Source organism: Orcinus orca, chromosome 11, assembly GCF_937001465.1.
Source record: "Orcinus orca chromosome 11, mOrcOrc1.1, whole genome shotgun sequence".
NCBI classification, from domain to species: domain Eukaryota; kingdom Metazoa; phylum Chordata; class Mammalia; order Artiodactyla; family Delphinidae; genus Orcinus; species Orcinus orca.
The window spans coordinates 82430885-82458703 of NC_064569.1; the positions used below are offsets into that span (position 1 = coordinate 82430885).

At 38.3% G+C, this 27819-nt stretch overlaps 1 protein-coding gene across 3 annotated transcripts in view; it reads left to right on the forward strand.

The window, feature by feature from the left end:
- ANO4 (anoctamin 4) overlaps positions 1–27819 on the forward strand; it is a 426079-nt gene that overhangs the window by 198574 nt on the left and 199686 nt on the right. For 2 of the 3 annotated variants that reach the window (XM_033427646.2, XM_004269479.4), the window contains exon 3: positions 12582–12686. The exons of the other annotated variant lie outside the window; for it this stretch is intronic. In XM_033427646.2, the coding sequence (XP_033283537.2) occupies positions 12582–12686 (105 nt within the window). The remainder of the gene's footprint in view (positions 1–12581; positions 12687–27819) is intronic. 3 annotated transcript variants of the gene reach the window in all.

A 27819-nucleotide genomic window follows, 5' to 3' on the forward strand; every position in this document is an offset into this window, starting at 1 on the left:
TAAAACAACCTGAGATTCAAGGCTGGGAGAGTTTAGGGAAGGGGGAAGAACAATGGTCTGAAGGTGGCATGAGGACTCAAGGAAGACACCCGCCCCCCCACCCCCCATTCTCCAGATCCTTTGGTGTCAGGGCTGTGGGACAAAAATAGTACCATAGGAAAGAGCCACGGGGGAGCTGTGACCTCTGGGAAGAGCCAGGCTTTCATGAAAGCAAGAAGATGAAGGGGCCAATCTGAGAAAAGGCTGATGGGAAGAGAATTCTGGAAGGCCCAGTGAGCCCAGTTTTTGAAACCTCTACAGTTTCACCTCTCCCTATTTTTCCTGGCATCTTTTATACTAGGTAACCTGCCTTGTTCTACTTTCTCCAGAGCTCTGCACTATTTCTCAAGTAGGCTTTTACTCTTCCAGTTCTCTATTATTCAAGTTCCTCGCTCTTTTTGGAATGCCCCTACCTCAATGCATCTCTCTCAAGCCCTTCTCATTCCTCAAAGTGTATCCCAAATCCCCCTTCCTCCCAAAAGCCTTTCTGATCCAACTGGTCAGAACTTGGAAGCCTTATCAAAGGCTGATTATTTGCTGTTTGTCGCAATCTATTGCACTCACTGGGTGTAGGTATGCAAGCCTTATCAAAGGCTGATTATTTGCTGTTTGTCGCAGTCTATTGCACTCACTGGGTATAGGTTTGCATTCTGAAGCTATGCAGGGTAAATCTATTCTTCTTTCAATGCTGATCTTTTAGTTGTTCAAAAACTCATCTTGAGCTATTTGCCAACTGAAACATTTTCTAGTTCCTTCGATGCTTCCTTCAAACAGCATGGTTTTCACCTTCTTTACCATCCTACCCACTCCACTCTTAGAAAAAGTCTTATTTCATTACTGCATCTTTGGAAATACAGTGCCCAGAATTGTACAGAATATTCTGTTTGTGTTTGACCCAGTCAGAGAAGAGTCAGTCTTTGACATCCTCTACTGATATTAATGTAATAAACATTTGAAGAAATGTTAAGATATTTCCTAATGGTGTGACGTCAGCATATCTTGTCACTGCTCTTACCTTAAAACACGCATCACTACGTTTATCTATCATAATTTTATCATCAATTCTTGAACCCTGCTTGCATTGGCTATTGGTTGAAAATATAAATAAAACCAATTCTTTAGCACATAATTATCGTTAAGAAAAATCATATTAAACAAATTATGATTAGAAACCTGTTTTTGAAAATATATGTATTTAAAACACGTTATTAAGGTAGATGTGACTTCAATTCCATCCTTTTATTTTTAGTGTACTTCTACTAATGCATCATCGTTCTCTGTTGGGAGATTATAGAAGAGCTCTCAAACCGAGTTTCTTATTTGCAGTGAATCATAGATCTTAGAATCAGCGTGTGCATTTTAGTCATAGTGAGGCCTATTAAATCATCCATCTACTTTTTACAAAGTTAATAATCTCGATTCCCAAAGCACTTTCTAAAAGCCCACTCAGACTGGTCGAAAAGAAAGAACAAGAAAATCTTGTAGATCATCTGTGCCATCAGCCCTGAACAAATTCAGTTCATTTATTCCCCTTTGAGTTTACAAACACTTCTGAGTGCCTACTATGTCCTAACAAATATTTATTTGGAGGGTACTTCATTGGGGCTGGAATGGTGTAGAACTCTATTGCACATGGACCTTGGGGAGCTCACAGTCATGTCCAGAAAGACCATCAGTCAGGGCTCTTTGGTTATAAATAACTGAAAGCAATTATTTAATCCAAGCAAAGAAGGAATTTAAATTTGAAGGATATGGATGGAAAGGCTGGAGAACTGGCCTTGGAAAAGGAACAGATACCAAGAAAAGGACTATTTGACTTTCTGGAATAAATGAACCCTTACCATTTTTCTTGGGTTTTGCATCATTTGGCTCCGTTTTTGAAGACCTGGAAGAGATTCTATCAGCCATGTGCCTTTCCCTTGGTTGGGCAGTGAGTGATGAGAGATAAAAGGATAGGACAGAGGAGGCCTCCCTCTTCAGCTTTGATAATAGGAGGATAGGACCCCTTGATTTCTCCTCCCACCCAGGCTGCACACAGTAAGGGAAAGACATTTCCCCAAAAGGAAATAGAGGTGATGTTAGAAAAGGGAAATGTACATGGAAGAATATCCACTACTTAACCTGCTATAATAGAATTCATTGTATTAAGGGCTAGAATAGAGATCTAAATAAAATTATGGAAACATTATTACTAGGGAAAAGATATAAGAAGGATTCTACAGATTGGACTTTGAAGGCCAGCTAAGACATCAACAGGAAGATGGAGGGATGGCCATTCAGATATAGGAAAGAGCGCAATAATAGTGCATTATAGTGGTGAGCAGTGCAAGCTTTGTTGTTAGATGTTTTAAACCCACATATGTTCCCTAATAGCTATGCAGACTTGGGCAAATGACTTAATTTCTCTGAATCTTTTTCCTCATCAGCAAAATGAGCAATACTATCTCACAGTGTTAGGGTTGCCAGATGAAACACAGGACTTGGTTAAATTTCAGATAAACAACAAATACCTTTTGGTGTAAGAATGTCCCATGAATTGCATGAGGCAGACTTATGATAAAAATTTATTAGTTTATTTGAAATTCAAATTACCTGAGCACCCTGTATTTTTATGTGTTATATCTGGCAACCCTATGTGGCACTGTTATGCCAGGTAAATTCATTCATGTAAAATGCTCTATATGATCCTTGCACGGTAAGGTGACAGGAGCAAAGGATCATTTTTGTTGTCACCATCATCCTAGACAGAATTCACAAGCCTGAAAGTACTTATGTCCCAGAAGCATTTCTCACTCGGTCCTTGAAGCATAGAGCAGTTTCCCAGTTAACTTGAGCCAGGTTAACAATTAAGACGGTTTCCCTTTATGCTGCACTGACGCAGGAGCTGTTCACCTTCATCTTGTATTTGTATGATTTCTCTTTCCTTCTGATTGTTTCAGATGTTTCTCGTGTATTGATTTCATTTTGACCTTAGCTTTTAGCCGCTCATAATTAATGAATATTATTCCACTTTATAGGCCAATAATAAAAGTATTAAATAGCACCAGGCTTGGAACTGTCATTTAAGGGTCAAGAACAGGGTCAACTGAAGCACTGATCGCGAATTTTTGAATTTGAAAGTGTAAAGCTTAGTGAGTATGGGTCACATTATCCCAGTTTAATGACTGTGCCACGCAAAATAGAATTAGAAGCTTTGTGAAATCTAAAATATTTCTTCTGTTGCTTTTCCTTTATATGATAGGCCCATCGTATAGTCCTAGAGAAACGCCATTAGTCACAGAATTTGTCCTTTATTCTCTTCTAGAGTTGGTAAAGTGATGTTTTGCTGATATATTTCATTATTTTCCCAAGTAATTTCTAACACAATTCCTTTTATCTCCCTTTCCCCTTTTATGCATGATTATTTTTCCCTTATATAGATATGTATTTAAATGCTGGGACAAGTTGATTTCACAGGAGAGAAACTTTAGGATTTTGTTGTTTCCAGTGAGCTAGAACAACATGTATACATGTCATCTGTATACTGTCATCTTATGCTATCTGTATACAGACGGTACTAAATGTTTGACAATAATAAAATTACAGCCCCCCCTTAAGTACTCTACTGTATTCCCAACCTCAAAAACTGTTAAGCTATTTGCATTCATTATTTCATTTAATTCCATAATATCCTCATGCTGTCAGCCTTATTTTATGGTTGGGGAAACTAAGGCACAGAGAAGGTTTAAGTAACTTGCCCCAAAACACGCAGCCAGTAAGTGGCGGAGGCAGGATTCCAACTCTGGTGGTTTGATCCTCTCATTACCTTCTTCAGACAACTTGGTAGCAGTATTTCTAGCAAGTTTGTGTACCAGACCTTTGGAAAATTTAAAGCCCTGTAATAGTTCAACCCATAGCATAAGAAGACTATATTGAGGAAGGGACCAGTTAGATTCCACTGAAAACATAGTCACCGTAACCAGTTATTTCTTTCTATATCAGTGATGCTCCACTTTGTAGCATCATTTTTGTTCTACTCTGCATTAGACCTTTGTTTTTTCATCTTCCCTTTTTCAAATTCCAGTATTATGTCAAGGCCTGATCTCAAATTAGGGAAACAGAATTAACTCAGCAAGTACCTTTCACATTCTGTTTAAGGTAAGTACCAGAGGCTGTGGGGAAAAGGAGAGAAAGGGAGCAATTAAGCAGAGATTTGAAAAAAGAAAGACAGCAAAGAAAGACCTGTGTGTTGGCTGACTTGTTTCTAGTTCTGCCAAGATGAGAGTCAAGATTCAGCTCATTCTTTAGGGGAAAAAAGTAAACATATGGCTAATCTTGACCACAATAATAATCATTATTAATAAGGTACCACCACCTTATGTTAGATGATGCTCCATTGTCTCCAGAGGGCTTCCACAAATATTTCTCCTGCATCTCACTGAGTTTTCACAGTGGTCTGTGAGGCAGAATTAGCCCTGCTTTACTGTGCCTCAGGAAATGAAATTGCTTGACGAAAAGTACAAAATTAGTCATTGATGGACCCTAGCTAAAACCCATGTCTTTAGTTTCTTAGGAGTGTTTTTTCCCACTGAGCCAGTTTTTTTTCCTTGAGGGTGAAAATAGTTGAGTGTGAAATTTAGTGTTTTCTCATCACCTTATCCGGGAACAGACATTTTACTGAGAATTGTGCCTGAAACTTCTTTATTGAACCTGAGGAATCTGGCTACTCTTCTTGAATGAATCTGAAGCTTGGATGAAAATATATATTTACTTTTCTATTTGTGAAATGGATTTTTGGTGTGGCTGGAAGATAAGATCTTCCACATGGCTTTGAGAATATGTGGGAGAAAAAGTATAAGAGCTGCTTTGGGCCTCTGTTTTATTTCTCATTGCCTTGAAGGTGAATGTGGTATCTTTCTAAACTATGGTTTAGAAATAACACTAATCATCCTTCATTTGAATCTCTTCCTCTTTAAGTGGGTTTTTTGTAAAATGTGTGATGTGAGTTTAGTAAATAGAGGGGTGCTTAGGAAAAGAAGCTGTTTTGAGCCTTGAAATGTGGGCATTGGGATCTGTGCGCCTTGCTATCATTTGCTGAGTAACAAAATTGAGTTTTCCAAAAATACGTACCAAATTCTTCCCTTAGAAATTTTCACTTTTTCCCCTTTGCTGAGGGACATATGCACATATTTTGACCTATGTAGTGCATTTAGAGAGAATTTTCTGAAGAATCTTTTCACAACCATTTGAATATACAAAGTGAGTAAAGAAAAGCTACAGAAAAGGCATCCACAGAGACAACTATTTCTGGAAAGAGTGTTGTGTTTTAATGGAATTTAGAACTGCATCTTCTGCCCAAGTCTATTTCAAATAACTTTATATTTAAGAAGCTTGGAGAGATTTAAATCAATACTAACTCAAGATCATATGACTATAACTAGTGGCCTGAGCCCTAAACCTAAACTAAGTTCTTAATCGTGGTAGATAGACGGTTAATAGTAAGCTTCTGCTCTACTTACTTAATTCCCTGAGTTAGAGATAAGAGGCCGATGCACAAGATGGACAGAGCCCTGGCTCTCAAGAGGCTTGTCGTTTTGCAAGGCCATTCTCTTTCATACATTCATCTTAGGCCCTTCTGAAGATTTACTGTGCAAGTTAAAAGAGTAAACAACATTATAGTGATGGTGAAGGTATCATGGTTTCTACTCCGTAACCCCTCCTAATCCTGAGTTTCTCTCTTCCCTTCCTCGGCAAGAGTCACCGTTGTCATAGCAACAGAACTCAGCATCTAGGAGATTGGAAGACCCCCATGGAGCCCTGCCTACACTCCCACACAAATCCTTCCTGCCATTTAAGGCTTTGCAGCTCCGGTTTCCTGGAACTCTTAATGCAGGCATTCTGTATAATTTAGGAGATCACTATCTTGCCAATCCTGGGAAACATAGAAGTAATTTTGTTGAAGGTCAGCCATTACTGGCTGAAGCAGTGGGATTATTATTTCCATTTTAGACCTGAGAAACATTCACCCGCTGTTAGCTAAATATGGTTCTCCAGTAAGGACCCAGTCCAGAATTGGGTCCTTAGAACTACTCAGTGTTAATCATTTGAAGAAATGTCTTTAGCTTTTATAGTGATGGGTGTGGGTGAATCAATCTGTGTATTCCTGCTAATACAAAGCCGAGCTTTCTTCTGTAAAAGAATGATCTTGCAAATCACTAGATTTATAGTTAAGCAACACTAATATGAAAGAGTGGGATTTGTGTGTCTTTTTACAATAGCACGTATGAAGCATCTTCTGTTGTGAAGGTTTTTTAGCTTATGGTACACTAAATAGAGTTTGGTAAGCACTATAAATGAAGTTAAGAAACACAGATGGAAAGTTTTTCCAGAACCAGTGAAATATCCCACAAGTAAATCTAGGGTTTCCAATGTCAGATCCTCCAGAAGAATTGGGTTCATTTCCCCGCTTCCTTCCTAGAAGATTTATTGTGGACACTGGCTGATATAGGGAAAGTCTGAAAAGAAGACAGACTATACCTCCCTCCCTTCTTAATATCATTCTCCATCTTACCACTGTCTTAGGAACACTGAATTCATTCATGGGGAATTGAAAACACACTCCCAGTTTCAAAAATGGTGTCTTTGCAGCCTATTAAGTCCAAAAATATTACATGTGAGGGTTCATTTTAGATATTTATATCAAGTGTTGAAATATCACTGCTCTCTGTTCTGTAAAAAATGCTGCATTTGAGGATTTGTATTAAATATACCTCTCTGGACAGGAACTACCAATTTTATTTGCAGAATATAAATTGAATGTAGACAGAAGCTTAGATAGAGCATCATTTATTATGAGGTAGTCATGGAAAATACCATTTGTCCCCTTAAGCTTACTTTACAGGGTCCTCCATCTTTTGTGTTTCATGGGGAAGTTAAGATTTGATTTGTCACACTTTCCTTTACTTGTTTCAATGTGGAGTAACTATTCCAAATCCAAATTACAGGATTTTTTTTTTTTACTAAATTGTTTTTATTTAGTATAGGTCCTAAACCTGGAATTGGCCCTCATTTTGCAGAGAAGGGGAGTATATCACTTAAAATTTTTAGTGGATCATGATGGCTTAACACTATGAACCAAATTATTTACATATGTGTAAATAATTGATAATTTTTAAAAGCGCTCAAAAAATTGTCCCTTCATTTTATAAATGAGGAAAATGAGGTTCATTATTTAATGGCTTAGGAACACAGAAAAATGGAATTTGAATCCAGGTCAGTGTAGTGTCAAAATATGCTTTTTTATATCATTTTGTGTTAACTTGCAAATATAAGATCATCTGTATTTGATTGAACAAAAAAATTGAATTTTAAGTAATTTATTTAAAGCTACTATACTAAGGCAATATAATAGAAAAATTATATCAATAATAATGATTTGATGGGTGAGTGGGGGGCAAGGGGGAGTGGCAGTAATAGTAAGTTATATTGTCTTGTATCATAGCAGAAAACTATGTAACAGATATTTGATCCTTAAACAATGGGGGGAGGCGGTTAATCTGCATATAATATATAGTTGGCTCTCCCAGTCAGTGGTTCCTTCCCATCAGCGGATTCAACCACGTGCACTCTTAAGTACTGTACTATTTACTCTTGAAAAATAGTCCTGTATAAGTGGACCTATGCAGTTCAAACCCGAGTTGTTCAAGGGTCAACTGTATAAAATTGATCAAGAAACAATGGGATACACATATAGAGAGATCTAAAGGAAGTAAAAACAGAAACTCTTAAAAGTGGTTGGACTGAGGAAATAGGATTGGGGTTGAAGAAGGGGTAGAGTTGTCCACTGCTGATTTTCATTATAAGCTCTTTGGTACTTGAAGGTTTTCTTTATTATTTGACAAATTTTAAAAAGAAGGGAAGGGAAGAGCAAATGTATGATTTAGAATATGATTTTCATAGTCATTTATAGCAGCGGTCCCCAACCTTTTTGGCACCAGGGACCAGTTTCGTGGAAGACAACTTTTCCACGGGCTGAACCACAACTTTTCTGGTGGTTGGTTCAGGGAGTAACGCGAGCAGTGGAGAGTGGCAGATGAAGCTTCTCTCGCTCCCCCTCCACTCATCTCCGAGGTACCCGTCCTCAGCCCAGGGGTTGGGCACCCCTGATCTATAGATAACCTATCAAGATGTGTTAAAGTTGTGAACTAGAAAGGAAAGCTGGGACATTTTCTTAGTCAGTATCCACTGCTGTTGCTAGTAATGTGAAATTGCCGTAAAAGAGCTTTAACCGAGACACTAATATGTTCAAGGCCTTGTCCTAGGTTCTGTAGGAGACAAAAAGGTGGATGCAGTTTGGTGCCAGGCCTGCATCAACTTACAATCTAGTCAAAAGTGCTAGAGATGAGGAAGAAATCTAGACAGGGAGGACTAGGAACTCACATTTGTCTGTGTCTACACGGCGCTAGGTAATTTTGATGGAAAACATGTACTGTAAAAAAGATAAAATATAGATATAGATACGGGTTCAGTGGGTGAAAAAGGGTATTTACTTGTTAGAATCAAGAAATGCTTGAAGCATAGAGCATTTAGGAGGGGCCTTAAAAGTAGAAAGGGGGGCTTCCCTAGTGGCGCAGTGGTTGAGAGTCCGCCTGCCGATGCAGGGGACACAGGTTCGTGCCCCGGTCCGGGAAGATCCCACATGCCGTGGAGCGGCTGGACCCGTGAGCCATGGCCGCTGAGCCTGCGCGTCTGGAGCCTGTGCTCCCCAACGGGAGGGGCCACAACAGTGAGCGGCCCGTGTACCGAAAAAAAAACAAAAAAAAAAAAAGTAGAAAGGGATTTCTATAGACAAGAGATGGTTGGGATGGGAGAGGAATCGACCTATTTGGTAACTAAGAAATTCATATTTGAAGCTTTTTTTGGTCCCTTTTGTATATAAGCATTTAGCTAAAATCCATGTACGCCAGGTACAAATCTAAAGTGAATTTTTAAGATGTTTGCTCAGCTGAAGACGTTTTATTGAATGCAAGTGCTGTTATCAGGGTTACTTTTTATCGCAACTACTTTCAGTTTTACTCATACTACAAATCACAATTAAGATTTGAATTTACTCACTCCTGTCAATCAAGTGTGAGAAAAGCTAAAGGTAAATTTGGAGATCACATGAATTTTGTTGCTATTTTTCATTTTTAAAAATTGTTCAGTAGGTTCTCCACACCTTTAGGAAATGTTTTTAGCTTCCCTCTCTAATGTAACTTATTTGTTTCCTTTTCTTGGGATTGCACTTAGTTGCATGTCAATTACTGAGACCCTTCAGTTTAAAGCCATGACACCTTCACCCACTTGGCTAGTTTTTTCAGAGCTTTGTGTTTTGACTCAAAGTCAGAGACATCCGTGACCATAGGAAGAAGTCCAATTCTCAACTTTTAGAAATCACACCAACACTACAGGATTAACAGTGATTAATTAAATATCAGAAGTCCAAAGTAGACACACAACTCCTTGTATATTGAAGTTATTCAGGCTCTTTCACTTCGGCGGTACGTGCTAAGGGTGAAGATTGTCACTTGACGGATTCATTTGAAAATATCCTTGTCCAGTGATCACTCTCCATTTAGGAAAGTGTACAGTAGTCCTTGTTTTACAGCATCCCCTACTTCGTCATCTTAGACTTTAGTGAATGACTTACTGCCGGAAATTCCAGACCCTTACATTTTATGAAAGTATATTTTCATAAAATACACTTTTTTGGACTTTATGAAATACGTCTTGTATTTCATAAAATAAATAAATTTTGTATTTCTTCTAGAGCAGAGGAAGAAAAATGCCTTATATTTTAAGGATTCTAAATGCGATCTTAATGTTTACTATGAATAGAATGTTGTATCTTGCAATTTAGATTGACTTATATAGGTTAAGAATTGTATTAATTTGGAAAAAGTTTTATTAAATTAGTTCCTTAATGGTTTAACATCTGTAGTCTTTAAGTCTTGAATCCTTAATTTTAAAAACTTAATATCCTCTACTGCCACAATCTGAATTTTTAAATAACTTTAAAATATTTTGCATATTGTGAAAAACATAGAAAAAAATAAAGAATAAAACAAAATATACCCATTTCACAGCTGAGAGAACTTCTGTACCTAATGCAGTATTTTCTTCCTTTTCTAGTCATATAAAATAGTGTGGTTTTTAGGGTACTTGAGATATATCTATATTTTTTCTGTATCCTTATATCCACTTTCTTCACTTTTTTCTTCCCCATGTCTTTAATATTCTTTAAAGACAGACTTTGATGACCTGAATGCCTCTTTATGTTGCTTCTTTTGTGACTTCTTATGCTCTTACCTGACCTCTAACAAAAAATTTATTAAAAATTATGGAATTTTAGTTATGAAAAATTAGTTATTTCATAGTCATAACTACTTCCACATGAATTTATGAACTCCTGTGACAAACAGCAAGTAAATAAATTGGGCTTCTGTTTATTAGACTATTTTAGAAGTCATTTGCTTTTTAGGTTATGTAATGACTTTTGTCCTGGTGTGAAGTCCTGGACTATTGTTAAGTCCAGTGAAAATTGGTAAATTTTCTTATTTCTAACAGCCTGTGTTTTTGACTGCTTGGATGTGTGATTTTAAAGACCAGTTAAGGGCATGGGTTGGTATTACATCTTTACAACTTAGTAGCTTTTGGGGGCAAATTACTACTTCTTACTGCACCTCCTTTTCAGGTTAGAGTAAAAACTGAGTGAGATAATAAAGTACATAGCACGCAGCCTGGCTGAAAAGTGGTATTGAATTTTTTTTTTTTTTTCCCTGTCGATGTCATTGTGAGGTCTTTGGGTCTTTGGTTATTGAGCAGAACAAAGGTGACTAGCCTTAGTAGAGGTTGAAAAGCATCAAAACTTTTCCCTGCCCATTCAAGGTAGCTGGCCATGGTGGAGAAAAAAGCAGACAGCTCATTTAAATTCTGGGCCAGCAGGAAGACATCTTTGTTCTGTTCCATTGAGAAGCTTAGTCTCACCGATAACTTCAGCCCTTGCAATGAGCCAACTGAATGCATGCATTTAAAAATTCACTGCTGTGTCTGCAGTGCTTAACTGTCACTTTAAATGCATGCTGGTCCCAAATAAGTGACTTACGGATTCTTTCTCATTATTCAATTGGCTGGATAGTTTCTGTAGAAATGCCAGTGTTGCTATATAATAAATTATTATGGATGATAATAGTAATGGCTTCCATTTACTGAGTGCTGTGACAGCTAAGAGCTTTTCATGCATTATCTCATTTAATCCTCATGGCTACTCTGTGTGACTGTTACAATCACCCATTTCATGGATGAGGAAACTAAGATCTAGAGAGATTTGGTGTTCCCTAGTAAGAATTTGAATGCTGGTTTGTCTGCCTCCAGAATCTGAGCTTATAGCTTTACTTGTTACTCTCCTGCCTTTGTTTCATAAGTACCGCATATCCTCATAAATTCGTTCCATCTACATTAGTTCAGGGCCTACTCTGCTAGACACTGTTCTAAGTGATGGGTTATAGCATGCAGACAAAAGTTCCTGCCCTCCTAAGGCTCACCTTCTATTATAGTTACTTGTGTCCATTCCCCTCCCAGAATGAGTGTTCTTGTAAGATAGCAACTGTGTCATTCTTCTTGAGTTTTAGGGATGTAACTGAAATTTTATTCAAGGCTAAGAATAATTCCTGGGCTTATAAAAGAATTATTTCTACAAAAATTTTGGAAGCTAGAGTGTGCCCCATTTTATTTATCAGGCGCTCTGTTTATTTTAGCACTGACGTTTAGCCCTTCCAGACTCATCAGATTGAGATGTTCTTACTGATTATTTTAAGAAGCATTCAGAGATTTATTATTATTAATGATAAAGCTACTTTTTGATATCTTGGTTTCTTTGACTTCCTTAAATGTCGTATAGGTGTGTGGAGCAGCATTAAAAAACCCTCTTTCTTTAGAACACACCAAAAATACACTGGGCAAACCTAGTACAAGGGCCTTAACTACTTCATAGAATAAATTAAAGTATTCTGGTATAATTGAAAAGTAAATGATATAACAGGGGAAGTCCAACTGTGAGAGAAAAAATTGATACCGTTTTTCTGTGATATCAGGAATATTAAATCCTTTCCTTTAAATAAATTATTACCATTTTAAGGAAGATGGTTTCATAAAGTATTAGTGGTGAATGTCCCTTTTTAGCCATGTAGAAGCTGAGAATAATTTTAAATGTCCTTGGGTGGAGGCTAGCATATTATATTCTTCACCTAGGAAATCATCCATAAATACTATGAAGTATGTGGTATTTTAATAAAGTAATTGCCTTATTTTTGCCTTGGAAATACAATTAAACCTTTTTGGTCCCATAAGGGGCAAATGGCTGGTAATGTTCCTCATTTTTTAAAAGTCATTTGTCCACGTGGGAGGATCATTGGCAAACCAGCTGGCTGTTCTTTTTAGATTTTGACATTGCTTCTCCTTGGGACCCTGATGCTGGGCTGTCTGATAACCAGTGCAAACTCCATGAATATCTTTCGTTTCTCTAGAAGGAGGTGTGGATTTGCAAAGCTACCAGCTGGATATGCAAATACTACCTGACGGGCCAAAGAGTGATGTGGACTTTTCAGAGATTCTTAATGCAATACAAGAAAGTAAGTTTCACTCCCATTTTAAATTCACCGTGAAAGGAGAAAGTGTTATAACACTTGGGAGGGGTAGTAAAACTAGAAACCTTAGATGCCAAGCTTTAAAATAAAATGATGTCTTAAAAGAGATGCTGTGTAAAATAATTTTGATACCAGAAGAGATGGTTAGTGAAATGCTGGTTTAATTTTTGAAACTGAACCACATAGCTTTGGGGTCTTCGATGAAGCCTAGTGGGAAAACTGTAGAGGGATTATAAATTCTGTATAGTTAGTATGCTATAATATTTAGTAAGTAACTGGGTATTATAATTTTTTAGATTCCTTGATTAATCATAATCAAAGAAAAATCTTTAAGAAAACAGAATACTATTCCTTCACTCAGATATCAGTAGTAAGAAGTAAATGTTGACGCAGTAAGCTGAAATCAGGGGAATTTTATTGTCCAAAATGGGTATTGGAGTCATTGATGCTGGGCCGTGACCGAGAAGTAAACTCCTCTTTTCTAAGCATTTTGATTAATCAAGGTTTACTCTTCTTCCGCTGTTTTATTGTTATACAGTTTTCACTAAGAACTTTATCATGATCAATACATTTGCTCAGGTTAGAGATTTAGCATTGAGGTTGGGGATGCAGTATCACATACTAAGTCATCAGCATTCATGTTCTGCTGTCAGAGCTCTAATTCTAGATAATGTTAGTCTTTTAATATCAAATAGTATTATGTAATATTGGATTTGAAGAGTGTAGACTGGATGAGCCTTGTATAAAGAACTACTGCAATCTTTTGCTACTTCTAGTTTTGTGACATTGCATTTCTATACAATGAAATACATATTTCTAAATTATATTTATATTTCTATATTTTCTGTGAACATTTTAAAGCATTTTAGTACTATTTATCCCCTTTTGTCATTGCACTACCCTCCTGACCTTATGGGGTAATTACTATGTCCACTTTACAGGTAGGACAGCTCAGGGTGGGAGAAGTTAAGTGCTGACATAATAAGATAAATAATGGAGACCAGAGTGGAATGGAGAGTCTCCTACCCTTCGTTTAATTCCTTCATGAATGTACTTGGTATAGGGTTTAAACACTGAGGTGAAGGATCCTGGAATTGAAGAAGATGAGGCTACTTCTGAGAGAAATATTTTTAATGAAGACTATAAGAGGACCAACTATTTGTTCTGGGTGGGCAATCCCTTCATACTAGGTTACTGAATAAAAGCGAAAAAATGTCCCCAGGAGAATAAAAATCAAATTAATAGACATTGGAAAGAAATTAACTTTTCATGGAAAGTTATAAAATTGTGTAATTACTTCCTTTGATTTGAAAGATGATAGATTATACTTTGCTGAAAGGATTTTTTTTTTAATAAATGATAAAAGCTGGCTTCTATGCAGATATAGGAGATGAACTTCGATTTTTTTAGGGCTGAATGATCTTAGGATGGGAATAAAGACGCAGATCTACTAGAGAATGGACTTGAGGACACGGGGAGGGGGAAGGGTAAGCTGGGACAAAGTGAGAGAGTGACGTGAACATACATACACTACCAAATGTAAAACTGATAGCTAGTGAGAAGCAGCCGCATAGCACAGGGAGATCAGCTCGGTGCTTTGTGACCACCTAGAGGGGTGGGATAGAGAGGGTGAGACGGAGGGAGATGCAAGAGGGAGGAGTTATGGGGATATATGTATACGTATAGCTGATTCACTTTGTTATAAAGCAGAAACTAACACACCATTGTAAAGCAATTATACTCCAATAAAGATGTTAAAAAAACTTACCAAAAAGCTAGTAATATTGTAAAAAAAATGAACTAAATGTTCATAAGACTATTTTTATCATAGTTTTTGTGAGCACACCTTAGTAAAAACACATTTGTTTATGATGTTAACTGTTTTATAGTTTAGAATGGTGATCTCTTTATGAACAAGTAGAAGAGTACAAGTTTGTGAGAACTTAATATTTAAATTTAAAAACAAGAAAAGGGAAATATTACTTCATTTTAGAAAGCAAATCAAGTTTTATAGGTTTAAGAATTTTCCAATGTTTGAGAATTAATCTGTTTATTTTCTTGTTTAAAAAACAAGTTTTATGCTAAGTAGGTTTGGGAAGCTGTCCACACAGTCTGGGGCAACTCGTGTAAGAAAGATTTGGGCCGTTTATCTACCTTTAGAGTCTAACTAGAGATTCCAAATATGATTCAGATGTTTAACCAGTTCATTGAAATTTCTAAGTATAAAAACACATGGCTTGGTTCTTCAAGGGACTGTACCTTAGATTATTGTTTGTAGAAAGCTTTGAAAGACCAAAATATAAAAAATGTAAAAAATATAGGATTTGAACATCAGTAAAACTCCTTGTCTGCTACAAATGTTTTTATTGGGATTAGCAGGATGATGGAAAGATTTCACTGTTTCTTAGAATTTGTGAACATATATGTATGACCTTCAAGATTGAGCTAGAAGACTCTGTGTGTGTGTGTGTGTGCGCGCGCGCGTGTGTGCGCGCATGTTTCAAACATTTCTTGAGTGTCTTAGCAGCCGTCATAGTAAGTGCTCTCCCTTACTATCTCTTGTCATTGTTAAAACAACTGTAATTAATAGATACTATTTTCTCCATTTTAAAGGTGAATATACCTCCCCAGGCGATATGATTAATATATGATAAAGTCAATATTTCATTGTATGTCAGTCCTTGTTATGCTAAATAAAAAGTGAGATAAAAATGATTAGGAAAAAATGAACTACTTTGGATTTTTACAGTTTGATTCTTATGTTGTTACATCTGGATGCAAGAAATCCTCTACCATTCTTCTACATTGTAAAATACATTTTTTCCTATATTGCTTATGCCCTAAGTATAGCTTCATCTGTTCAAAAGAAGATGTCTCAGAATGGTTAACCGTCCATAAGTTGTTTTTCAACTTCCCCCGTATCAGATGTATGGCTTATAGGAAGGAAAGAGTTATTTTATCCATCCATTCATGTGTCCATCTCACCTGTCATATGCCAGGTACTGTACTAGGCATAACTGTTTAAAGCAGTGGTGAACGTTTTGGTGCACAGTTGGATTCAGGAAAAACTTTGTCTTATTGTTCAAAGTGAAAGCAACCCATTTGCTTTCTAGGAGAAAAGCCTTTATATGTGGCAGTCTAATGTAAGGGGATACTTGTGTTTGGGTGTGTGTGTATTGTTTCCTTCATGTTTTTTTTCCCTCCCTTTCTATTTTCATCCCAAGTTAGCAGCCAGGTCTCTTCAATGCCTTTGTTTCAGCAGAGTTTTTTGTTTGTTTTTTTTTTAAAGTAAATTTATTTATTTATTTATTTGCTTGTTTTTGGGTGCATTGGGTCTTCTTGCTGTGTGCGGGCTATACTTCATTGTGGTTCCCGGGCTTCTCATTGTGGTGGCTTCTCTTGTTGCGGAGCGCAGGCTCTAGGCACGTGGGCTTCAGTAGTTGTGGCATGTGTGCTCAGTAGTTGTGGCTTGCGGGCTTCAGAGCTCAGGCTCAGTAGTTGTGGGTCATGGGTTTAGTTGCTCCGCGGCATGTTGGATTTTCCCAGACCAGAGCTTGAACCCATGTCCCCTGCATTGGCAGGCGGATCCTTAACCACTGCGCCACCAGGAAGTCCTCTGCAGAGTTTTGTGTTGCCTAAAGTTCCTGCCTCTTGTTCTCTGAAAGTCTGAGCTCCTGAGTGCCTGATGCTTAGATAGGAGAAGAAGAGAGAGAGAGAGAGAGAGAAATAGACAGGAGGAATGTCCTAAGACAGGCTTCCTTGGAGTGTCCTGCAGTGGTAGCATGGCTTCTTGTAGGTGGGTGGGAAGAGAGGGAGTGGTTGTGTTGTGTGCCTGTGGGGCCTGTGCCTGGGCCACCTGAACTGCCAGCCATGGCTGAGATTCTGCAGCCTGAGGAAGGAACAGATCCTTCAGCATTCAGGGAACTTTGGAGGCTCTGTGAAGGCAGCAGTCTCATCTTCCTGTTTCTTTGTTGTATACCCAGTTCCTTGAGCAGAGTATGGAGTATAGTAGCTGCTCAGTAAATTTTGTTAATGCATGAGTGAGTGAATTCCACTGTAGACTCACAAAGGTGGCAGCTCAGCAGTAGCCAGTGGAGCAGCCTGGAGACCAGAGTAGTTTGCAAAACCTCTAGAACCTTTGTGCAGCTCTGGATATGTGAGGTAGAGGAGTGGGAATGTCAGCAATAACTGAAATGAAACTGTCTGCTGCAGATGGGTTGGTTGTATCCTCAGATGGGAAACCTGTGGATATAGAGGGCGAACTGTATAGACTCTGGGGACTCCTGAGCGGCATTCATACCCTGCAGACTTTATTGTGATGTAGCCCATTAGGTTCTAATGGACTAGGGAACGAGAGAGAGCAAATAGCAAAGTATTTGGAAGGAGAACTGGGAGGTTGGAAGGATTATTGGATGATTGTTACGCTATAGTCCGACCCTTTGTGCCTGCATATGCCCCTAAGCAATCCTATAGCTGTTCCCACGTTGGTGGTGCTCTTGCTTCTGTGGGTGATGAGACTTAGTCATTTCTCAGTGACATCCAGTGAGTCGTTTTGAATCCAGTGTCTTGAGCCCTGATTTCCCATTGTATTTTTTTTTTCGGTACGCGGGCCTCTCACTGTTGTGGCCTCTCCCGTTGCCTCTCGCACAGCCTCCGGACACGCAGGCTCAGCGGCCATGGCTCACGGGCCCAGCCGCTCCGCGGCATGCGGGATCTTCCCGGACCGGGGCACGAACCCGCGTCCCCTGCATCGGCAGGCGGACTCTCAATCACTGCGCCACCAGGGAAGCCCTCCCATTGTATTTTTAATTCACATGGCTATGCTGTTTCAAAGGGGAAGATGGGGGAGAGGGAGGAACTGACATCAGTTGAACATCTTGTCTGGCAACTCTGTGGTTGACTTTTTACCTGTATTATTTTATTTAGTCTTAAACTCTCTTTGCCTTAATTTCCACATCTATAAAAGGGAGGTAGTTATAGAAAATCTGTGCAAAACCCTTAGTGCCTGGCACACGGTAAGCGCTGTGGACGTGTTGGCGGCCACCTTCTCTTCATTCCTCACAACAATCCTCTCTGGTACGTTGTATTATCCCCACTTAAAAGGTAAAGAAATTAAAGCTTGAACAAGTTAAAGCACCCAATCTAATAGTAAGTGGGAGGACTAGTGTTTGAACCCAGGTTTGTCTACATCCAAAGCTCACGCTCTTTCCAGAGAAGGGACAATTATGGTCAGTAGACTTTTAGGGTTTTTAATGCACAACATCACTGATCTTGCTTCTAGTTGTGAGAAGGGAACCGAGACTACTGAGCAAAGTTTGCATCAGGTATACAGTCCTTCTCTATGTCGTTCCCAGTGCTGGAAGAGGTGCCGTCATTAGCTGCCTTGTTGCAGAAGTGGCCAAGGTGTCTGTCTTCTCTTTAGAATGGAGCAGTTGCAGGAGAAGCTCCTCTTAAGAAACACGCTGTCTTGGGCACGAGTTAATGATCTCGGCCCCTTTGCAGAGTGTGTTGTGGGCACCCCATGCCGTCGTGTATGCTCTGTAATTTTATAAACAGCATCCTTCCCAACCACACATTTTTAAAAAACTCATAACTTGTTTTTTTAAAGGCACATTTTGAATCTTAAAGCATTTCGAGTTACCTTTCCACGGCAGAAGAAAAGTGCCTGCTCTCACATCTGTAACCATTAGAACCCCAGCTTGCTTATCCCAGTTTTTCTTTGGGGAAATGTTAACGTACCCATTTAATTGTTGCCATAACACACTAGCAGAGGTCTCCAAACTTTTTAAAAGTTGGAATCTGTCTTTTCCCCCCATATATTTTTATATATAATATCAATAATATTGATATTATGTAATATAATATATAATTAGAATATAATTATATATTATATTATCACATATAATATCTGTGTAAGACAGATAACTGAGCTGCTTGGAGTAGGTGGGGTAAACGGTGTAGGACTTTGCGCAGTTTCCTTTTTGGCCTCCATGGCCCCTGAAGTTCCTCAAAAGAATCCTGGGGTTCCCAGGAGCACACTTTGAAAACCACTGACCTATTAGAAAGGAATAAAGCCAGCTAAGGAAGGATTTATGTCCTTTCCAATTATTTATTTTGAGTTTTCTAAATTAGGCTTACTTTTTCTTCTTCTTGGTCCACCAGGCAGTCTCTGCCTTAGGGACGTTATCAGATTCATTTGAAGAGCAGAGGGTCCTAGAGGGACCCTCTTTCTCTTTTCTCTTTGAACTTCTAGAGGGTCCTAGTCTTGCTAGTGCCATATAAATGCTAAGCAGTGTTTGGTTCTTAAAATCCCAGCCTAAGGTGCTCAAAGCTGTGCTAAGGCTCTGTGTTTTCCTGAATTTTTAAAAAACATTTAATTTGATCTATTTGTTAAATTTGTAAAAGTGTCAGACTTGTCGGGCTACAGATGTAAAGTCTAGCTTTATTCAGATAAATGTTAAAACTGTGACAGTTGTTTGCTGGTTAAATGACTTCCTATTCTTGAAAGCCAAACATGATTTAAGAACAGTAGAATGCTTTCCACAAAGCCAAGGAGTCAGCTAGAAATAGCCTGGATTTGGGAGTCAGTCCTGGGTTCAGGTTCATCTCTGTCACTTATGAGCTGTGTGACCATACTTAGCACCTCTGAACCTGGCTTCTTTCTCATACTGCCTGTCTCCTAAGGTGTTCTGAGGCTGAAAGCCTCACAGTCCTTCACACCTGGTTGGCTCTGAATAAATTGTCGTCCTTTCCCACTTTCTTCCTGTTTAACTCGGAATCCAAGAGAAAAACAGATTCTTTCAAGCAACGGCACTGAGATAATTAGAAGAAGAAGAAAATGACAATTGACATCATCTTAAACCAGCTTTTATTTTAAATGAGCATTGAGCACCTCTTGTTTGCTAGCCAGCCCTTGGGTCAAATTTGGAGCTGCCTTGGGCCTTACCTGAAAGGGACCCTAAATGTAAAGATGAACTGGTTATAAAACAGCCAGGTAAGTGTTTAAACTGAGACATGAACAATCCTTTTTCTTTTTTTTTTCATTTTCTAATGAGGCTTTGAGGTCAATATGTAATACCTTCAGAATTCTGCGCATCAGATGTAATAATTTGGAACTCGGGATAAAAATAGTGTAATGAACTGGCATGCTGGAGGACAAATATAGATACTTGGATGATACTGCACAGCCCTTTCATGTCTTCTTCAGTGACCTATCATTTCACTTTATTTTCTCTGCACCAGAAAATACTGAGATTAAAGTACTCCTGAACTATAATGCCAAGGTGGGGTTATTTTTTAAAAAGAGCAGGGAGTCGAACAATTTGATTTTTTGGAATTTAATTTTTACTCTTTTAGACTGTTTCTAAAACAGTCTAAACATTTGCGATTTGTTTTTTTGTTGCCTTTATAGTACTGCTTCCTCAATTTCATCCTCTTGTCTGGAAGTACAAGGCTTCCCACTCATGTCTTGGTCATGTTTATACCTCCCGCACCTAAACTAAATGTTGGTTTAATGAACAAGTGACAGAAGATGATCAGTTCACTTGTTTGTTTGAGCCCTTGCGGTATATTTGCAGTCTCTTTTCCCAAGAGAATCGAATAATCGCTAACATCCCCAGTGATTTTCACTGAAGGAATAATGGAAATAATTGCAGATATTTGATGAGTAGATTCAGTACTCTGGCGGCAAATTTGCCTTCCCACACAGGAAGAATGTCAGCATCTCCTGCTTCCTGGCCCTCTGCCTTCTCTGTTCTGCCTCCACTCTGGGAGAGTGTCACAAGCCAGCCCTCAGAAATCTCTTTTCTATGCTGAGTTTGTGGCTTTACTCAGAGGCTGTAGTTGAATTTTGGTCTCCCAGGCAATTTGAGTTTCTTGACCCTTGTTCAGTTGTTAAATGTGATTCCCTGCTGTTTAGTTCCTGGGTCTCTTTAGGCTGAGTGCCTGCTTTTTGCAAAAGAATCATTTGGGAATCTCTCTTGCTTTCCCAAATGCATGGTACCCACCTACTGGGACCCATGTTAACTGCCAAGTTTTGTTCACACAGCCCTTGCTGAGTCTGAATACAATGCAGGTCCATACCTGGTTTGCATGGAATTTTAAAATTCTCTCTCTTTCTCTCTCTTGCCATTCTTAATTGACTTCTCTGAACATTGGACTCTCTTATTTAATGACCCTAATTACAGAATTCTACCAGGCAGATAATTATCAAACATTTTTTTATTCGAGAAAAAAAGTATGAGGGAGGTAAAGGGATCCATTAACAAGTGACCTTGTTTGCATGAAGAGGATGTTGTCACGTCTGTGCCAGAGAAGGAGAGGCCCTGCTCCCACCTTGGCTGGACCCTGAGCTCTGTGAGGTCAGGGGTCCTGCCTGTCATGTCTGGTACTTAAGCCCCAGCTTTTAGCCCAGCACACTGTCTGCCCAGGGTAGGTACTCAGTAACTACTTGTTGAATAAATAGATTTCTAAAAATAGGTGAACTTCAGAGTTGGGGGTTTTCTTAAAGGATAGAATGAAAGTTCACATCAAAGGAGGTTGCACTTTGTTCCTAAACTTTACCTTGTAGTTAAAGTGGATCTATCAGTGACAATGGTGAAATACTGACAAAGGGCACATGTTTATTCTGAGGAGTGTTTACATGTTCTACAGTCTTCTTACTGACCACATGTTCAGCTCAGTATTTTCTTTTCTCTTTTTTCTTTTTTTTAAAGAATTTTTTAATTTAATTTTTCTTTTTTTATACAGCAGGTTCTTATTAGTCATCAATTTTATACACATCCGTGTATACATGTCAATCCCAATCGCCCAATTCATCACACCACCACCCCCACCTCCCCGCCACCTTCCCCCCTTGGTGTCCATACGTTTGTTCTCTACATCTGTGTCTCTATTTATGCCCTGCAAACCGGTTCATCAGTACCATTTTTCTAGGCTCCACATATATGCGTTAACATACAATATTTGTTTTTCTCTTTCTGACTTACTTCAGTCTGTATGACAGTCTCCAGATCCATCCACGTCTCAACCAATGACCCAATTTCATTCCTTTTTATGGCTGAGTAATATTCCATTGTATATATGTGCCATATCTTCTTTATCCATTCATCTGTCGATGGGCATTTAGGTTGCTTCCATGACCTGGCTATTGTAAATAGTGCTGCAATGAACATTGGGGTGCATGTGTCTTTTTGAATTATGTTTTTCTCTGGGTATATACCAAGTAGTGGGATTGCTGGATCATATGGTAATTCTATTTTTAGTTTCTTAAGGAACCTCCATACTGTTCTCCATAGTGACTGTATCAATTTACATTCCCACAAACAGTGCAAGAGGGTTCCCTTTTCACCACACCCTCTCCAGCATTTGTTGTTTGTAGATTTTCTGATGATGCCCATTCTGCCTGGTGTGAGGTGATACGTCATTGTAGTTTTGATTTGCATTTCTCTAATAATTAGTGATGTTGAGCATTCTTTCATATGCTTCTTGGCCATCTGTTTGTCTTCTTTGGAGAAATCTCTATTTAGGTCTTCTGCCCATTTTTGGATTGGGTTGTTTGTTTTTTAAATATTGAGCTGCATGAGCTGTTTATATATTTTGGAGATTAATCCTTTGTCCGTTGATTCATTTGCAAATATTTTCTCCCATTCTGAGCGTTGTCTTTTCTTCTTGTTTATGGTTCCTTTGCTGTGCCAAAGCTTTTAAGTTTCATTAGGTCCCATTTGTTTATTTTTGTTTTTATTTCCATTACTGTAGAAGGTGGATCAAAAAAGATCTTGCTGGGACTTATGTCAAAGAGTGTTCTTCCTACGTTTTCCTCTAAGAGTTTTATAGTGTCCGGTGTTACGTTTAGGTCTAATCCATTTTGAGTTTATTTTTGTGTATGGTGTTAGGGAATGTTCTAATTTCATTTTTTTACTTGTAGCTGTCCTGTTTTCCCAGCACCACTTATTGAAGAGACTGTCTTTTCTCCATTGTATATTCTTGCCTCCTTTGTCATAGATTAGTTGACCATAGGTGTGTGGGTTTATCTCTGGGCTTTCTGTCTTGTTCCATTGATCTATGTTTCTGTTTTTGGGACAGTACCATATTGTCTTGATTACTGTAGCTTTGTAGTATAGTCTGAAGTCAGGTATTCTGATTCCTCCAGCTCCGTTTTTCTCCCTCAAGACTGCTGTGGCTATTCAGGGTCTTTTGTGTTTCCATACAAATTTTAAGATGTTTTGTTCTAGTTCTGTAAAAAATGCCATTGGGAATTTGATAGGGATTGCATTGAATCTGTAGATTGCTTTTTAGTATAGTCATTTTCACAATATTGATTCTTCCAATCCAACAACATGGTATATCTCTCCATCTGTTGGTATCATTTTTAATGTCTTTCATCAGTGTCTTACAGTTTTCTGCACAAAGGTCTTTTGTCTCCCTAGGTAAGTTTATTCCTAGGTATTTTATTCTTTTTGTTGCAGTGGTAAATGGGAGTGTTTCCTTAATTTCTCTTTCAGATTTTTCATCATTAGTGTATAGGAATGCAAGAGATTTCTGTGCATTAATTTTGTATCCTGCGACTTTACCAAATTCACTGATTAGCTCTAGTAGTTTTCTGGTGGCATCTTCAGGATTCTCTCTATATAGTATCATGTCATCTGCAAACAGTGACAGTTTTACTTCTTCTTTTCCAATTTGTATTCTTTTTATTTCTTTTTCTTCTCTGATTGCCGTGGCTAGGACTTCCAAAACTGTGTTGAAGAATAGTGGTGAGAGTAGACATCCTTGTCTCATTCCTGACCTTAGAGGAAATGCTTTCAGTGTTTCACCATTGAGAATGTTCTTTGCTGTGGGTTTGTCATATATGACCTTTATTATGTTGACGTAGGTTCCCTCTATCCCCACTTTCTGTAGAGTTTTTATCATAAATGGGTGTTGAATTTTGTCAGAAGCTTTTTCTGCATCTACTGAGTTGATCATATGGTTTTTATTCTTCAATTTATTAATATGGTGTATCACATTGATTGATTTGCATATATTGAAGAATCCTTGCATCCCTTGGATAAATCCCAGGGATGATCATGGCGTATGATCCTTTTAATGTGTTGTTGGATTCTGTTTGCTAGTATTTTGTTGAGGAGTTTTGCATCTATGTTCATCAGTGATATTGGTCTGTAATTTTTTTTTTTGTAGTATCTTTGTCTGGTTTTGGTATCAGGGTGATGGTGGCCTCATAGAATGAGTTTGGGCATGTTCCTTCCTCTGCAATTCTTTGGAAGAGTTTGAGAAGGATGTGTGTTAGCTCTTCTCTAAATGTTTGATAGAATTCACCTGTGAAGCCATCTGGTCCTGGACTTTTGTTTTTAGGAAGATTTTTAATCAGTTTCAATTTCATCACTTGTGATTGGTCTGTTCATATTTTGTATTTCTTCCTGGTTCAGTCTTGGAAGGTTATACCTTTCTAAGAATTTGTCCATTTCTTCCAGGTTGTCCATTTTATTAGCATAGAGTTACTTGTAGTAGTCTCTTAGGATGCTTTGTATTTCTGTGGTGTCTGTTGTAACTTCTTTTTCATTTCTAATTTTATTGATTTGAGTCCTCTCCCTCTTTTTCTTGATGAGGCTGGCTAATGGTTTATCAATTTTGTTTATCTTCTCAAAGAACCAGCTTGTAGTTTTATTGATCTTTGCTATTGTTTTCTTTGTTTCTATTTCATTTATTTCTGCTCTGATCTTTATGATTTCTTTCCTTCTGCTAACTTTGGGTTTTGTTTGTTCTTCCTTCTCTAGTTCCTTTTTTTTTTTTAACATCTTTATTGGGGTATAATTGCTTTACAGTGGTGTGTTAGTTTCTGCTTTATAACAAAGTGAATCAGTTATACATATACATATGTTCCCATATCTCTTCCCTCTTGTGTCTCCCTCCCTCCCACCCTCCCTATCCCACCCCTCCCGGCGGTCACAAAGCACCGAGCTGATCTCCCTGTGCTATGCGGCTGCTTCCCACTAGCTATCTACCTTACGTTGGGTAGTGTATATATGTCCATGCCTCTCTCTCTCTTTGTCACAGCTCACCCTTCCCCCTCCCCATATCCTCAAGTTCGTTCTCTAGTAGGTCTGTGTCTTTATTCCTGTCTTACCCCTAGGTTCTTCATGACATTTTTTTCCCTTAAATTCCATATGTGTTAGCATATGGTATTTGTCTTTCTCTTTCTGACTTACTTCACTCTGTATGACAGACTCTAGGTCTATCCACCTCATTACAAATAGCTCAATTTTGTTTCTTTTTATGGCTGAGTAATATTCCATTGTATATATGTGCCACATCTTCTTTATCCATTCATCTGAAGATGGGCACTTAGGTTGTTTCCATCTCCGGGCTATTGTAAATAGAGCTGCAATGAACATTTTGGTACATGACTCTTTTTGAATTATGGTTTTCTCAGGGTATATGCCCAATAGGGGGATTGCTGGGTCATATGGTAGTTCTATTTGTAGTTTTTTTTTTTTTTTTTTTTTTTTTTTGCGTTACACGGGCCTCTCACTGCTGTGGCCTCTCCCGTTGTGGAGCACAGGCTCTGGACGCGCAGGCTCAGCGGCCATGGCTCACGGACCCAGCCGCTCCGCGGCACGTGGGATCCTCCCAGACCGGGGCACGAACCCGCGTCCCCTGCATCGGCAGGCGGACTCTCAACCACTGCGCCACCAGGGAAGCCCCTATTTGTAGTTTTTTAAGGAACCTCCATACTGTTCTCCATAGTGGCTGTACCAATTCACATTCCCACCAGCAGTGCAAGAGCGTTCCCTTTTCTCCACACCCTCTCCAGCATTTATTGTTTCTAGATTTTTTGATTATGGCCATTCTGACTGGTGTGAGATGATATCTCATTGTAGTTTTGATTTGCATTTCTCTAATGATTAATGATGTTGAGCATTCTTTCATGTGTTTGTTGGCAGTCTGTATATCTTCTTTGGAGAAATGTCTATTTAGGTCTTCTGCCCATTTTTGGATTGGGTTGTTTGTTTTTTTGTTATTGAGCTGCATGAGCCGCTTGTTAATTTTGGAAATTAATCCTTTGTCAGTTGCTTCATTTGCAAATATTTTCTCCCATTCTGAGGGTTGTCTTTTGGTCTTGTTTATGGTTTCCTTTGCTGTGCCAAAGCTTTTAAGTTTCATTAGGTCCCATTTGTTTATTTTTGTTTTTATTTCCATTTCTCTAGGAGGTGGGTCAAAAAGGATATTGCAGTGATTTATGTCATAAAGTGTTCTGCCTATGTTTTCCTCTAAGAGTTTGATAGTTTCTGGTCTTATATTTAGGTCTTTAATCCATTTGAGCTTATTTTTGAGTATGGTGTTAGGGAGTGATCTAATCTCATACTTTTACATGTACCTAGTTCCTTTAGGTGTAAGGTTAGATTGTTTATTTGAGATTTTTCTTGTTTCTTGAGGTAGGCTTGTATAGCTATAAACTTCCCTCTTAGAACTGCTTTTGCTGCATCCCATAGCTTTTGGATTGTCGTGTTTTCATTGTCATTTGTCTCTAAGTATTTTTTGATTTTCTCTTTGATCTCTTCAGTGATCTCTTGGTTATTTAATAATGTATTGTTTAGACTCCATGTGTTTGTCTTTTTTACATTTTTTCCCCTGTAATTCGTTTCTAATCTCATAGCGTTGTGGTCCGAAATGATGCTTGATATGATTTCAATTTTCTTAAATTTAATGAGGCTCGATGTGTGACCCAAGATGTGATCTATCCTGGAGAATGTTACATGTGCACTTGAGAAGAAAGTGTAATCTTCTGTTTTTGGATGGAATGTCCTATAATTATCAATTAAATCTATCTGGTGTATTGTGTCATTTAAAGCTTGTGTTTCCTTATTTATTTTCATTTTGGATGATCTGTCCATTGGTGTAAGTGAGGTGTTAAAGTCCCCCACTATTAGTGTGTTACTGTCGATTTCCTCTTTTATAGCTCTGAGCAGTTGCCTTATGTATTGAGGTGCTCCTATGTTGGGTGCATATATATTTATAATTGTTATATCTTCTTCTTGGATTGATCCCTTGATCATTATGAAGTGTCCTTCCTTGGCTCTTGTAACATACTTTATTTTAAAGTCTACTTTATCTGATATGAGTTTTGCTACTCCAGCTTTCTTTTGATTTCCATTTGCATGGAATATCTATTTCCATCACCTCACTTTCAGTCTGTATGTGTCCCTATGTCTGAAGTAGGTCTCTTGTAGATAGCATATGGGTCTTGTTTTTGTATCCATTGAGCAAGCCTGTGTCTTTTGGTTGGAGCATTTAATCCATTCACGTTTGAGGTAATTATTGATATGTATGTTCCTATGACCATTTTCGTAATTGTTTTGGGTTTGTTTTTGTAGGTCCTTTTCTTCTCGTGTTTCCCACTTAGAGAACTTCCTTTAGCATTTGTTGTAGAGCTGGTTTGGTGGTGCTGAATTCTCTTAGCTTTTGCTTGTCTGTAAAGATTTTGATTTCTCCATTGAATCTGAATGAGATCCTTGCTGGGTAGAGTAATCTTGGTTGTAGGTTCTTCCCTTTCATCACTTTAAGTATATCATGCCACTCCCTTCTGGCTTATAGAGTTTCTGCTGAGAAATCAGCTGTTAACCTTATGAGAGTTCCCTTGTATGTTATCTGTCGTTTTTCCCTTGTTGCTTTCAATAAGTTTTCTTTGTCTTTAATTTTTGTCAGTTTGATTACCATGGGTCTTGGAGTGTTTCTCTTTGGGTTTATCCTGCCTGGGACTCTCTGCACTTCCTGGACTTGGGTTGCTATTTCCTTTCCCATGTTAAGGAAGTTTTTGATTATAATCTCTTCAAATATTTTTTCTCTCTCTCTTTCCTTTCTCTCTCTCTCTCCTCTTTCTGCCACCCCTGTAATGCGAATGTTGTTGCGTTTAATGTTGTCCCAGAGGTCTCTTAGGCTGTCTTCATTTCTTTTCATTCTTTTTTCTTTATTCTGTTCTGCAGTAGTGAATTCCACCATTCTGTGTTGCAGGTCACTTATCCGTTCTTCTGCCTCAGTTATTCTGCTATTGATTCCTTGTAGTGTAGTTTTCATTTCAATTATTGTATTGTTCATCTCTGTTTGTTTGTTCTTTAATTGT